The sequence below is a fragment of the Pseudorasbora parva genome, chromosome 21, assembly GCF_024679245.1.
Source record: "Pseudorasbora parva isolate DD20220531a chromosome 21, ASM2467924v1, whole genome shotgun sequence".
Taxonomy (NCBI): Eukaryota; Metazoa; Chordata; class Actinopteri; order Cypriniformes; family Gobionidae; genus Pseudorasbora; species Pseudorasbora parva.
In genome coordinates this window covers 29,190,506-29,204,811 of record NC_090192.1, presented here as the reverse complement: position 1 = coordinate 29,204,811, position 14,306 = coordinate 29,190,506, and the positions used below count along the sequence as shown (strand labels likewise).

The 14,306-nt window shown below is 38.6% G+C and overlaps 1 protein-coding gene across 4 annotated transcripts in view; it reads left to right on the top strand.

Annotated features, from left to right (window-relative positions):
- The window catches only part of vti1a (vesicle transport through interaction with t-SNAREs 1A), a 164,309-nt gene that overhangs the window by 90,874 nt on the left and 59,129 nt on the right, over nucleotides 1–14,306 (top strand). For all 4 annotated transcript variants that reach the window (XM_067430528.1, XM_067430527.1, XM_067430526.1 and 1 more), the window contains one exon: nucleotides 9,522–9,592. In XM_067430528.1, the coding sequence (XP_067286629.1) occupies nucleotides 9,522–9,592 (71 nt within the window). The remainder of the gene's footprint in view (nucleotides 1–9,521; nucleotides 9,593–14,306) is intronic.

Sequence of the window (14,306 nt, the reverse complement as noted above, 5' to 3'; positions counted from 1 at the left end):
CCAGCCCTTCAGTTTCTTTATTTTACGGAAATTCTTTTATGTACCTGCTCTTTTTCCTGCTCATTTTGAATTCATTTGCATTCACTTCACTTTCATTAGGCTGAATCTTAAAGGGGTAGTTCACCCAAAAATCTAATTTATGTCATTAGTGACTCACCCTAATGTCGTTTCACACCCGTAAGACCTCCGTTCATCTTCGGAACACAGTTTAAGATATTTATATTTAGTCCGAGAGCTTATGCAAGTTTATGCACACTATACTGTCCATGTCCAGAAAGCTCATAAAAACATCATCAAAGTAGTCCATATGTGACATTAGTTAGTTAGTTAGAATCTCTTGAAGCATCGAAAATACATTTTGGTCCAAAAATAACAAAAACTATGACTTTATTCAGCATTGTCTTCTCTTTCTTGTTTGTGTTCAATACTCAAATAAAGATTCAAACGGTTGTGAATCAGTGAATCGATCAATGATTCGGATTGCCAATGTCACGTGATTTCAGCGGTTTGGCAGTTTGGCACGCGATCCGAATGATTGATCGATCCAAAATGTATTTTCGATGCTTCAAGAGATTCTAATTAACCAAATGATGTCCCATATGGACTACTTTGATTATGTTTTTATGAGCTTTCTGGACATGGACAGTAAAGTGTGGATATACTTTCATATGCTTTCTGACTAAATATAAAATATCTTGCACTGTGGTCCGAAAATGAACGAAGGTCTTACGGGTGTGGAACGACATTAGGGTGAGTCATTAATGACATAAATTTCATTTTTGGTTGAACTATCCCTTTACATTTCTGAGAAATATATTTTATTTATTGAGAAATATGACAAAGTTTTCTATTGTACCTATTGTCCATAGCAACTGCATTTTCCCCCTCCTGTTTATTTATATCTTGTTGAGCTTAGATTATAGCGTGCTGACAGGATTGTTTCATTTGCGCTCAGACCCCTTCATGTCATCGGTCTCATCTATCATCTGAAGTGATATATGAGCAAGCATGTCTGAGCGCATGTGTATTGCATTGTTGCCATTGTGGCCGTGTCACATTCATTTGTTTAAAGGCCCCTTTTGCAGTGGACAGAGACAGATAGCAGTGCTTAATTTTCTTTACACAAGATTTCCACTCACGGGTGGGCGGCAGTGTGTCTTGGGCTCGACGACCGTCCATGGTTATGATGGTTATTAATATCTCTATTCGCTCTTTTAATCTGGCCTATCTGTCACATGTGCTGTGACTGCTCCATCTAATCTGAGTATCCTTCAATCTGTCCTCAGTCTGATTGGAAATTAATGAAGGAAAGAGACGTCTGCGTAAAGTGTCTTGTGTCGGTCTTTCTCATTCTCTGATATTTTGTGCTAGTGCAGATGTAGCCCGTTCCTCTGTTCCTCGAGCGTCACGCTGATTCTTTGAGAGCTGCACCTGTGTAGAGTAATCCAGTCATGAGTGCGTTGTTTACTCACAATTGTTTGGTGCATTTGAAAGCGTAGCTTTGATCCATGCAAAGATTTTTCACTTCACTTTTTTTTTTTACTCTCTTCCTCTCCAGGCTGCTAATGTGGTTTCTACTTATAGTGAAAAGGGTTTTGCAAGAGGAAGGGAGGGTGGAGTTTTTTTTTTGTTCATTGGTTTTTTGACCCTTGGGATATGAATATGACAGTGACCATAGACAGGCTTGTCAGACACCATGTACGAGATGTTTATCTAAGTGCGAGTGTATAAATGGCTGTACGTCCGTGACAGATGAAATGTGTTTGTAAGCAAGCAGCTGAATATTGCATGTGCTGTTTGTGCTCGGTGTGATGCGGCATGCTGGGATATGCAAAATATTTAAGACAGCATATTGGTGAGAAGGAGATGTATGAGATCCCTAGACATCAGAAATCAGGGTTGTAACTAGACTTTTACATGAGCCAGGGTGTTGCCAGTAGGGGTGGGGGAAAAATATTATTCTTAGATGTTGCAATACGGACGTGAACGATTCTGAATCAATTCACAATTGTCAATAAATAGATTTTCTAAATGTTGATAATGTAATGTTGACGGAACGAGAGAGGTGCTACTCTGAAGTGGCACCCTCTGAATGAACTCTTTACCTGCCAGTGTTTTTTTTTTTTTAAAGTTGCCAGCCACTGCCAGGAATATATCAAATAGTTTGTTGTATGAATATCTGAACATGCAATGTATTAAAATAAAGAACAGACTCTCTGCTTTTAAACAACAACAACAAAACGTTTTATTCTTGCTTCATGCATTATTTTTTATCAATACTTAAATATGGGTTTCATAAAAATTTTCATTAAAAAAAATCACGTTTTTATCAAAGATCAGATTCAGAACGGTTATCAAACACAGATGGAGTAAATCGAGTCCATCATCACCCCTAATGCTTGCACAGTCCTATAACTTGTCCTGGGTCGCCATTTCATTCAGTAACATTAGATAGTTTTGATTTATATGCATGTTGAGGATCACGTTATTTTACATTTGCATTAGAGATGCACCGATTGATCGGCCAGGGATCGGAAGATTTTCTGCAGATGGCAGATTTTCTGCATGATCGGTCCTGATCGGTGATCGGCCGATCAGTTAAGCCTAGTTCACACTGCCCGATTTTTGCCCCGATTTTGAGTCGGCGACAGGTTTTGTGAAATCGCCGACAAATGCCCGAGATCACAGGCAAATCGGTGCTCGTGCACGCGAGTGACAATCACGCAGTATGAATGATCAAAGACGCGATCAGAGAGAATCGCCGACGAGTCGCCGACGCCGGTGAGATATTTGGCATGCTAAATATCTGGACCTGTCGGCGATTCAAACTCCTGCTGTGTGAAGTGCGTTCTGACTGAAAATTACACCGACAGCCAATGAGAGAGTGAGATACAGGGCCGCAGGAGGTTCAGGGAGGAGTTATAAAGCAGAATTTCAGTATTTTAATAGATATATTTACAATTCTGTCAAACAGAAACAAACGCCAAACATTTGCACATCCAGCCACAGCAGCAGCACATTAAATAATTATTTATTTACCTCAAACTGTCTTTGCAGAACAAAATCCTGGCTCCCTCTGTCTCTCCAACAATTTCTTCCGCCATTATCTTTTTTCTTTTTCTCCACAAATCAGCGCACATACAATTTGAAGCAAACTTTGTGCAGTTTATCATTTTTAATAACAATTCCAAGTCTCGCGCGAGAACTCCGGTCGGACGCACGTGTGATCTCGCGTTGTTTACTTGTCACATCGCACGTGTGTTTGGGAAACGTAGTTTGAGCACCGGAGAGAGAGAGTTGTCGGCGATTGTTCCTCTTGTTCAGTCATGCAGTGTGAACTCCTCTGTCGTCAAACCATCGTGCAGTGTGAACACAGCAGTGACTGAATAATAACCCAGATAGTCATGCAGTGTGAATAGAGCAGTGACCCGACGAGTTTGAAAATCGTGCAGTCTGAACTAGGCTTTACACGTGTCTCTGATTTTGAGCCGATTTGTCTACATGTGGCTGTGAGCGCGAGCGTGTCGTTGACGTCACAGCCACGCACGTGCTCACACCCGCATGCATGCAACAGCATGCAAAAATGTCATTGGCATGGAAGTTTTTTACTGTGAGCGAAAAAGACACTAATTATGCCATTTGTGAAACTTGACAAACTTAATTAGACAGTTAACTCCATCAGAACATGCCCAGTTTGAAGAATGTAGTAAAGGTAAAACGGCTAAAGTTACGCCTGTTTCACACCGCAAGCGTGAGCAGCGCGTGAGCAGCGCGTGAGCAGCACTTCAGCGTAACTACACCGCGACTGCAGCTGCAGACGCGCAAGAGTATTCACACTGGAAGCGTTGGTGCAGCGTCACAGCAGCGGCTCCCACAATGATAGAGCCTATAGCTGTCTGAGTATTAAATACTAAACTAAAATAAATTATTATATTTTCTGGCTAGTTTACTTTACTTTTTATAATACTTTCACCCAAACTGAATAATTAAAACAAGTTTAAATGGGTAAATCTTCTACAGATGATTTTTATTCTTCGTTTTCTTTTTCTGCATTTTGAGCGCTTTTGTGGTATTATATTTATTTTGTCCATCAAAAGTGTGCTTTCACTTTACACCGTGACTGCAGCTGCAGACCGAGAGCCTTTACCTGTCTGAATATTAAATACTAAACTAAACGAAAGTTTGTTTCATTTTCTGGCTAGTTTACTTTATTTTTTATAATCATAACCATACTTTCACCCAAACTGAATTATCAAAACAAGTTTAAATTGCTAAAATCTTCCACAGATATTTTTTATTCTTCGTTTTCTTCTCTGACATACTCCAGTTATTGTTCAAATACACTACACGTGCTTCCTGCGTGCATTTTAGGCACTTTTTGTGTGAAATCACATTTATTTTGTCCTTTAAAAGTGTGCTTTCACTTTAATTGAGCGTCAGAAGCGTCAGCAGCGCAGCAAAAATAGGCTCGCAGCCGAAACCCCCGCTTCACTGCTGCTCACGCGACGCTCCTGCTTGACGCTCACGCGCTGCTCCTGCTCCCGGTGTGAATGCACTCATTGATTAACATGGGCGCCGAAAAAAATACGCGCTGCTCACGCGCCGCTCACGCTTGCGGTGTGAAACGGCCGTTAGCCAGAGCTCAGAGCCATCCACAGGTCAGCAGCCTCTCCTATATTTCCTTGGTATAAGCAGCGAAAACACCAAAGCATTTACGAAGAAAATTATGGAATTCATGGCACTGAACACATAAACCGTGACTGAGTGTGAATTTGCCGTTTCATTTGAGAAAACTGTCGTCATATGAACTCCAAGGTCTACACGGCAACCCGTCAAAATAAAAGTTCGCTTTGAAAAAAAAGATATTAAGAGAATGTATTAGGATAGATTACCTTAGCTGCATCTCTAATAATAATACCTCACTACCAATAATAATCATGCCTAGATGGTTGATTATTTTTCTTTTTTTTATAAACATTTTTTTCTTTTAAACAGCATAGCCTTTAAATGTTTATGTATTATTTACTTATAATGATTATCTTCATAAATAATAAGCTTTATATTTTTAAATGGTTAAATTAAAAAAACATTTAGCTGTGGTACTGAAATTGGTACAGAGTACCGTAAATATGTTATGGAATTGGTACCGACTACTGGAATTTTGGTACTGTGACATCCTAGCTGGCAAAATGTATTACCCAATTACTGAACTATTATTTGGAGGAGTATTGTACACTTCAGTTTTGTTCATTCATAGGATTTTTTGACTTTTGTAAGACAAGTAAAAAAGAGAAAAAGGTTAATGTATAATCTTTTGTTTCATAAAGCAACTGATTTTCAATTATTCATTCCTGGCACATAACACTTATTTTTTGAGAGTTGTTTAAGTGAGAGAAGATCCTATCGTAATGTTTACTAATTTATTTTATAATAAAAAAATTGCTTTGAAGAAAAAGTGGATTTTTGTTTGTATATGCTGTCAATTATAGTTCTTAGAAAGAAAATCGGAATCCGTAAAAATTGGTATTGGCTGATCTCACTAACAAAAAAATGGAAATCGGAATAGGCCGAGAAAATTGCAATCGGTGCATCTCTAATATGCATCTACTTATATACGATCGCTTGTTTTATTGCGTCTCCTTCATGCGTGTTTTGTTCAGGAGATTCTGTGAAACAGTGAAAACACAGAAACCTGAAAAAATTCTGTTTGGCAGGGAAGCGTTTTCTCACAAATAACGGAAAATTCTGTGTTTGGCAGAGAAAGTTAAAAGCTAGCATATGGAAGCTCTTTGGCTTCTATGAAGTTGAAGGGGAAAATTACCTTGACAAGAGCCACGCTATATGCCGAACTTAACTACAATATTTTTGAAACAAGCATGAAAACCATATTACACATTTCCAACACTCTGTTGTACAGGTAGTTGCTGCCAACCAGAGGACTACAAACTCTTTCGCAAATTTTATGGTCAAGGATTTGCGTCTGCAGATATTAATTTAGTGTTCAAATATGTAATGTATAAGAGCAGCTGTATGTTACAAGTTATTCAGAATAAGTCCACAAGCATTACTTTTGTGGGAGAGCTGCTGGTACACAATTCTATATATTTGTATAAAAGCTGTGGTTTTGATACATTATATTAAGGATTTATTTCTCATTGCACATAACTGGATGGTGTTGGTTATTACTTTATGTTAGTGATTCAGAATATGCTGAAGTCTGTATTAATTTACTACAAGTATGCAGATTACAGACACTTTTCCTGTTAGTTCTTTGCAATGTTGAGACATATTCTGGCAAATATAACCTTCCTGTTGACTTGTAAAATCACTTCCATTTGTGCTATATATAATGGGTCATTACAAATACTTTGCTTTAAAAGTACTAAGTACGAAAAAAAAATGTATAGAGAAAAAAAATCCATCGATAATAGTTTTATTGTCGCATCGCAGCCCTCTGGATCGGAATCGAATCGTGAGGTGCCTAGAGATTCCCACCCTTAGTTACTATGGTTTTTGACTGCTCCCCCCCAAAAGAGCCCATTTGAAGTTTCTGAAATCCTAATATGTCCTTCCTTCATTGTAAGTCTTTAATTGGAGGCAAAGTCACCTTTTTTCAAAGGCAATACACTACAGGCAAAACCATTGTTTTTCAGGCACTGATCAATTTTGAGATTTTGGAATATTTTCAGACTATTAACCCAGCACTGAGAAAGGTCGCATTTGACCGAAACATTTCCTACTTTTTCATTAAAGCACTGGTTTTATCTGGGAATTTTGTGGTTAGCCTTCATCGTTAGAATTTGCAGTCTTTTTTTAAGTCCCTGTACAAGGGACTTGCAACTTTTTAAAGGCAATTCTGAGATTTGTTTCTAAACACATAAATGTTAGGATTTATTGCTGAAACGCGTTACAAAGACTGACCTGTGTAGTACTGAATTGTGGAGTTAGACAGCTAAAGTTTTTCACCAGTGCTGTGTCCAGGATTTTTTAGACGTGGCTAAGATGATGGCTTGATGATGCACTGGAGCCACTGTGCAGATGGCCCCTCCCCAAACACGATCATAATCGCCCACTCGATCACGAGTTGCTGTCAGTAGACTCAGTACCTCAGAACACAGTACTCAGCCTACAGCCTACAACTTACAAAACAGCTAACAAAACAAAAACAATGATATCAAGAAGAGGTGGATACATTTTGTGAGCAGCTACCTTTATGGAGAGCTTGGGATCACCACCAACACCTGCCTCTGCAGTGACTTACACCGGATAGTTTTACAAACTTTCATCGGAGACTGCTGGGATTCACTGATAATCCGTTGAAGAATGGGGCCGAACCAATTATCTCCCGTGCCGATGTTGTGTCAAATTTCAACCCCCTGCCAAATTATTATCCCCCTTGTTGAAGTCACTACCTGATTCCCTAATCCTAACCCCTTGCCCACAACTAACCCTAAATCTACCAACACTAGGTGGGTAATAATTTGGCGAGGGTCGGAATTCGGCACAACACCAGCCTTCATCCTCCCGTCCCGTGACATCTGGTGCTGTCATGAACTGTACATCAGTGTTGTCTTGTGTGCTTATGGCAGCTTTCCCGCAAGTGGCCGTGCTTTCGCCGCAGACAGCGGACATACCCTCAGCGCTTGAGAGCAGAGAATGCTGCTTATTTTTTCAAGATTTTGATAAGCTATTTCATTTACTTAACAGTTTTTTTCATGATTCAAATTTGGCTGGGTGGTTAATAACACATTTGTCTGTGGTGGGACAAACTCAGAACACATATTTAATTTGGACTTTACAGGGGCTTTAAGTGTTTACCCGACTACTAATTGTTTTTATTATACTTTATCTATTTGCTCTATCTGTATATTTAATTTGCAATACATATATTTAAAAGGCATTTAAAAAAACTAAAAGAAAGGTATTTTTTATCATGCACTGAGAAATCTGTACAACAAACTTTTTCAAACTATATTCTCAAAGTTTTTACAGATTTGTTTTGTTCATTTTACATTCACCTGTCTTAAAGTACTGTGATTAAAGGGGGGGTGAAACACTCAGTTTCAGTCAATCTCATGTCAATCTTGAGTACCTATAGAGTAGTATTGCATCCTTCATATCTCCGAAAAGTCTTTAGTTTTTTTTTATTATATTTATAAAAGAAATATGGGCTGTACCGAGTCTTTCAGGAAAAAAACGAGCGCCTTGAGGCGTATCGTGTGGGCGGAGCTAAAGAATGACGAGTGCGCAAAGCGGTGACGTCCTCAAGCGTGGAGAAACCCATGGCTATCGATCTCAGCTAATAGATATATGATCCAGAATCATTCGGAGGCTGAAATAAATTGAACAGGAGAAACAGCAACAGCAGGACGTCCGTCTCTGTAGTATATACTGTATTTAGTGACCTGTCAACATTTGTGTGTCTTTACTCGCAGTTTATGAGGACATGATTCGGTTTATGGACTATTGTATGCGACTAAACCTTAGCAGTAGCAAGCAAAACAGTTTTGCACGTCAGACTAGTGTAATGTTATACATAGAACAACAATGGAGTAACCTTTAGCGCATTTGAATGACGAAGCACCAGATCGTGTGGTTTACTGATGTTTACTCACGCGACGATAGCCAACAGCACAGACATTTGAAGCAGTTTTACTCACCGGCTGCTTCCAAAGCAGGACCGAACCTTTATCGCTGAGACCGCTCCGTCAAAAACACACTTCTTTGGTATGATTTGGTGAAGTCCTGACAGCAGTGACTGTAGAGATCCACTTTGCGACACGACTGAAGCGATGTTGTGAAGCTTCCCGTCATTTCTGCGTTCAAATCGGTTCGAATGCAGCGCTGCCTTCCCGGAATACTGTGCTGAAGCATTGAAGTCGCTCGACGTCACCCATAGGAATAAAGTGGAGCGCGGAGTGTTTATGGGCGTGCATTTCCTCTCTCGCCCATACGGCCCGTACAAGGACCTTCCGCTCTATTAACGTCAAGCCGAGCCGTACTCGAAAAAAACTCTCAGAAACTTGTGAGAAAACGGAAGAAGTATTTTTGACACAGAAATACTCCATCAAACGTCCAACATTAGTTTTTGAAACTTTGTCTATGTTAAGGATGGGAATCCAAGTCTTTAACAGTGTAAAAAGCTCAGTGTGCATGAAACAGCATTTCACCTCCTCTTTAATTACCCGGGGAAAGTATGGCTATCTATTAGTCAAACATTTTTACACTATTTACCTGCAGTATTCTTACTATGTATAAATTACAGTTCACCCAGAAGTTACTTAGTTTCCAACTAAGCAGCCTTCTGTCCTGTTAGCTGCTAACTTGTACCTGTTACGAAATCTGCGTGGGGAAATCTTTCACTCCCACTCAAAATTCCTGGTTGTGTGGAATCCTATTGGAATCACTGGATGACCTAAAAAAATTAAAAGATCAGGAATAAATGAAACTGCATCTCAAGATGGCCTAAACAACATTTTGTGGTTTTTATTTCACACTGTTCCTCCTCTTATCTTCTACAGAGCAAGTGGGACAGGAGATCCTTTCCAACCTGAACAGCGACCGTGAGAAGATCCAGAGATCCCGCGATCGAGTGAGTTAACACACTCAAACAACTCCTGAAACGGTCCTCGGGAGGGTACACTCAAACAGAACAAACACACACACACACTTTTCTCACAAAGCAATTACACAGGCTTATAAAAACTTGACTTGATCAGATCTTGACTCTTTGGGATGACACAAAGTGCCCTAGATCAGACACTTGACAAGAAGACGGGAGCACACTCAAGTACAAGCAGTTAACACCAGCTCGAACCACTCTCACATTTGCATTGCGGGCCTGCTGGAATGATTGATTGAATGTACAGAGTACAGAATGTTTGACACAGAGCACAGCACCAATAAGAAGCCTTTGTAATTGTCCTGTCTCATGTGGTGAGGTCACACATGATGCAAGACTGTCTAAACGAGCATAGATGGACAACAAACACCTCCGGACAGAACAAGGGTTTGTTCTGCGTTCTTCCGCCTGCTGTAATTCTGAAAGTCTTTCCGCAGCTACACGTGTGACTGTTCTACATCTCAGACTGGTGGAGATACTTTTCCTGAAGTAGATTTTTATAGTGGTAAAAAATATTTGGACACTTTTAAGCCACATTTAAAAATGCATTCACTTCACTGGATTAATATACATGAATTTCACTTTTCTGTACTATTTTTTGTAGCTATTTCAGTCAATTGGTGTAAAGCTGATTTTTAGTGGATGTAGATACAGATTCCCTAAAAGAACTGTATTGCTATAGTTGTTATAATTTATGACCTGATGGCCTGGTTTCACAGACAGGGTTTAGATTAAGCCAGGATTATACCTTAGTTTAATCAGGATATTTAAGTAGCTTAAATAAAATAAAAAAAATAAAAAACGGTGTACATCTTGAGACAAAACAATGGCACTGACATATTTAAGATATGCAACTGCAAGTTGCTTTCAGTTAAAATGACTCAAACATGCATTTTAGTCTGGAACTTTTTTAGTTGCAAAATGTCTGCTTGTGCTGTCTTAGAGAAAAAAAGCCACTTTGATATTTTGCATTTTATTCAATGACATTCATTTTTTTTTAAAGGGATGTGCCGATATAAATATTTTGACCATTACCGATAACCAGAATTTTTTTATATTTTAAAGCCGATAACCAATATATGGGCCGATAAATCTAAATACAAATTTTAATAAACTTTGTGAACCTGATTACAAAAACAAAAGGCCCTCCATTAAAAACCAAAATTTGAATTTTGCGAAAAGGTTCAATATTAAAGAAACCTTGTGCCACACTCTAATCAGCTAATTAAATCAAAACACCTGCAAAGGCCTTTAAATGGTCTCTCAGTCTAGTTCTGTAGGCTACACAATCATGGGGAAGACTGCTGACTTGACAGTTGTCCAAAAGACGACCATTGAAACCTTGCACAAGGAGGCCAAGACACAAAAGGTCATTGCAAAAGAGGCTGGCTGTTCACAGAGCTCTGTGTCCAAGCACATTAATAGAGAGGCAAAGGGAAGGAAAAGAAGTGGTAGATTTTTTTTATTTTTTACAAGCAATAGGGATAACCACACCCTGGAGAGGATTGTGAAACAAAATCCATTCATAAATGTGGGGGAGATTCACAAAGAGTGGACTGCAGCTGGAGTCAGTGCTTCAAGAACCAAAACAAAGACATATGCAAGACATGGGTTTTAGCTGTCGCATTCCTTGTGTCAAGCCACTCTTGAACAGACAGTGTCAGAAGCGGCTCGCCTGGGATGAAGACAAAAAGGACTGCTGAGTGGTCCAAAGTTGTTCTCTGATGAAAGTACATTTTGCATTTCCGATGGAAATCAGGGTCCCAGAGTCTGGAGGAAGAGAGGAGAGGCACACAATCCAAGTTGCTTAAAGGGAGTTCACCAAAAAATGAAAGTGAAAAAAGTACTATGATAGTCAATGGTTGCTCTAGCTGCTTTTTTTTACAAACATTTTTCCAAATACTTTTTTTTTTTGTGTTCAGCCTAACAAAGAAACTCATACAGGTTTGGAAAAACATGAGGGTGAGTAAATAATGACAGCATTTTCATTTTTGGGTGAACTATCCCTTTAAGGTCTAGTGTAAAGTTTCCACAGTCAGTGATGGTTTGGGGTGCCATGTCATCTGCTGGTGTTGGTCCACTGTGTTTTCTGAGGTCCAAGGTCAAAGTAGCTGTATACCAGGAAGTTTTTGAGCACTTCATGCTTTCTGCTGCTGACCAACTTTATAGAGATGCAGATGTCATTTTCTAACAGAACTTGGCACCTGCACACACTAGTGCAAAAGCAGCTAGTACCTGATTTAAGGACCTGATTTAAGGATTAATGGTATCCCTGTTCTTAATTGGCCAGCAAACTTGCTTGACTTTAACCCCATAGAAAATCTATGGGGTATTGTGAAGAGAAGGATGTGATATGCCAGCCGCATTGCTGCAGTAATTCAGGCAAAAGGTGCCCTAAATAAGTACTGAGTGCTGTACGTGCTCATAGTTTTCATGTTCATACTTTTCAGCTGGCCAAGATTATTAAAAATCCTTTCTTTGTATTGGTCTCAAGTAATATTCTAATTTTCTAATATACTGAATTTGGGATTTTCCTTGTCAGTTATAATCATCAAAATGAAAGAAATAAACATTTAAAATATATCAGTCTGTGTGTAGTGAATGAATGAATATAATATAATTAATATAATATAATATAATATACAAGTTTTACTTTTTTAATGGAATTAGTGATATTAACGTTTTAATGATATTCTAATTATATGACCAGAACCTGTATATGCAGAATATCTGTAAATGCAATATATCCGACATTTCTCGATTTCATTTGTTTTTCAATATAAGTTTAATTAGATTTAATATACATAATTTACACACACACACACACACACACACACACACACACACACACACACACACACACACACACACACACACACACACACACTATATATATATATATATATATATATATATATGTATATATAGTGGAAAAATCTTTATTTTTACTTGGCCATATCGATAACCGTCAGGGCAATATAGACATAAGTATGCAGCACCTAGATTGAAAGGTGATGATATAGAGGACTGTTGTGAGCTTTTTTGAGTGTCACTCCTCCTACCAGGTATCAAATGTCTCTCCATACATACTCATCCCTTTTTTACTCCCCCCCCTCCTCACTTAAACCTTTATTTTTTACTTTATCCTCTGCATGAATAATCGTTTTTACCTTTCCATATCTCAGTCCATCCCTCCTTTTTTATTTGTCCCTGCCGTGTCCACAGTCATAGTCTTACATCTCTCTCTTTTTCTCTCTCACACTCTCTTTCTTTCCTGAAGACTGGTATAGAGAGCTCAGTCAGGGGCCTCTCTGATGGCTTTTTATGAAGGATGCTTAAAGATCACAACATGGCAGTTGGGCAGGCAGCTCATTTCAAAGGAAATAAAACATTTCCTTTCAAAGGTCTGCTGTCTATGGAGAATAGCTCTCCATCCCTGGAGCCCCGACTGGCCCTCACACTTTAAAGACATTTTGCCGGGCAGGAAAAATGGAGAGGAGAAAAGAAAAGAAAGCATGATAAGAAGACATTAGATGGAAAGAGCAATAAACTGCTTTTTGAGAGAAGGAAACAGCAGATGAAAGAGTTTTTGGAGTGTCTCTTAACAATCTGTTCACTCAGTCTCTTTCAAACAAACACACAAACACTAAGAGAGACCTAGTGCCTTGCAAGCAGCTTTATTACTATTGCTCATCCTCAGTGAACAAGCCTCTAACCCTAACCCTAACACATAACTTATCCCACACCTACTTGTTGAGTTCTGCTATTACGGTTCCAAACAATCACACTTAACATTAAAATGAGTGGAACAATCCCATAGACTAAGGGACATTTTAACTTGTATTTCGGTTTCTTTGTTCTGAAACCGAGATTATGTAATTGTTACAGCATTGCATTATGTCCTGCAATTTGATTCGTGTTCACAATCCAACATTGTTAATAAAAGTCACATGGGAGAAAAAAATCCTCCTCATTAGTCAGGATGTTTATATATTCTAGGGTTTAGCTCAAAGTGACATTTTCCGATTCTCTAGATGGTTGGACGTCCAAGTTGGATGGGTGTTGCATGGTGAGTGTTAAAATGAGAGAATCCAGACTTCAGGTCCTTTTCAAAAAATGTTTTTTTTTTTTTTTGTTTCCGAAAAAGACACTTTGAATTGTTACAGTGTAGCATGCATTTTGTCCTGAAATTTGATTTATATAATCTACTGTAGCATTTCAAAATGGACCCAAAATTGTCACTTGGGAACAAACTGCCACCTCATTGGTCAGAATGTTTGTGCCATTTGTATTCCAGATTGTAGTTCTAGATGGCATTTTCAAATGGTATGGTAGGGTTTCTTTGTATGGTAAACTTTAAAATAAATAATAAATGTTGACTTCTGGTTGTTTTCAGTTTTTGTAGTCCATTTTCTTTGCTCCGAGACTTAAATTAGATGTTGCATTTCCCCCCTGGTTTGGTTGGCTTTTCACAAGACATTTTAAAACAGACCAAAATTTGTTATTCATTTGAGCAGGAATCATAAAAGTAATCACACAGGTCACAAAGATTACACAAAGATTAAGATTAAGTGTCTTGATTTTCATAATGAATTACATTGACCGAATTTCATGAAAGGTAAATAGTGTTTTAAAATGTCTTGTTGTATAGGTAATATTCCTGTGTCTGTTTATTCTACGATAG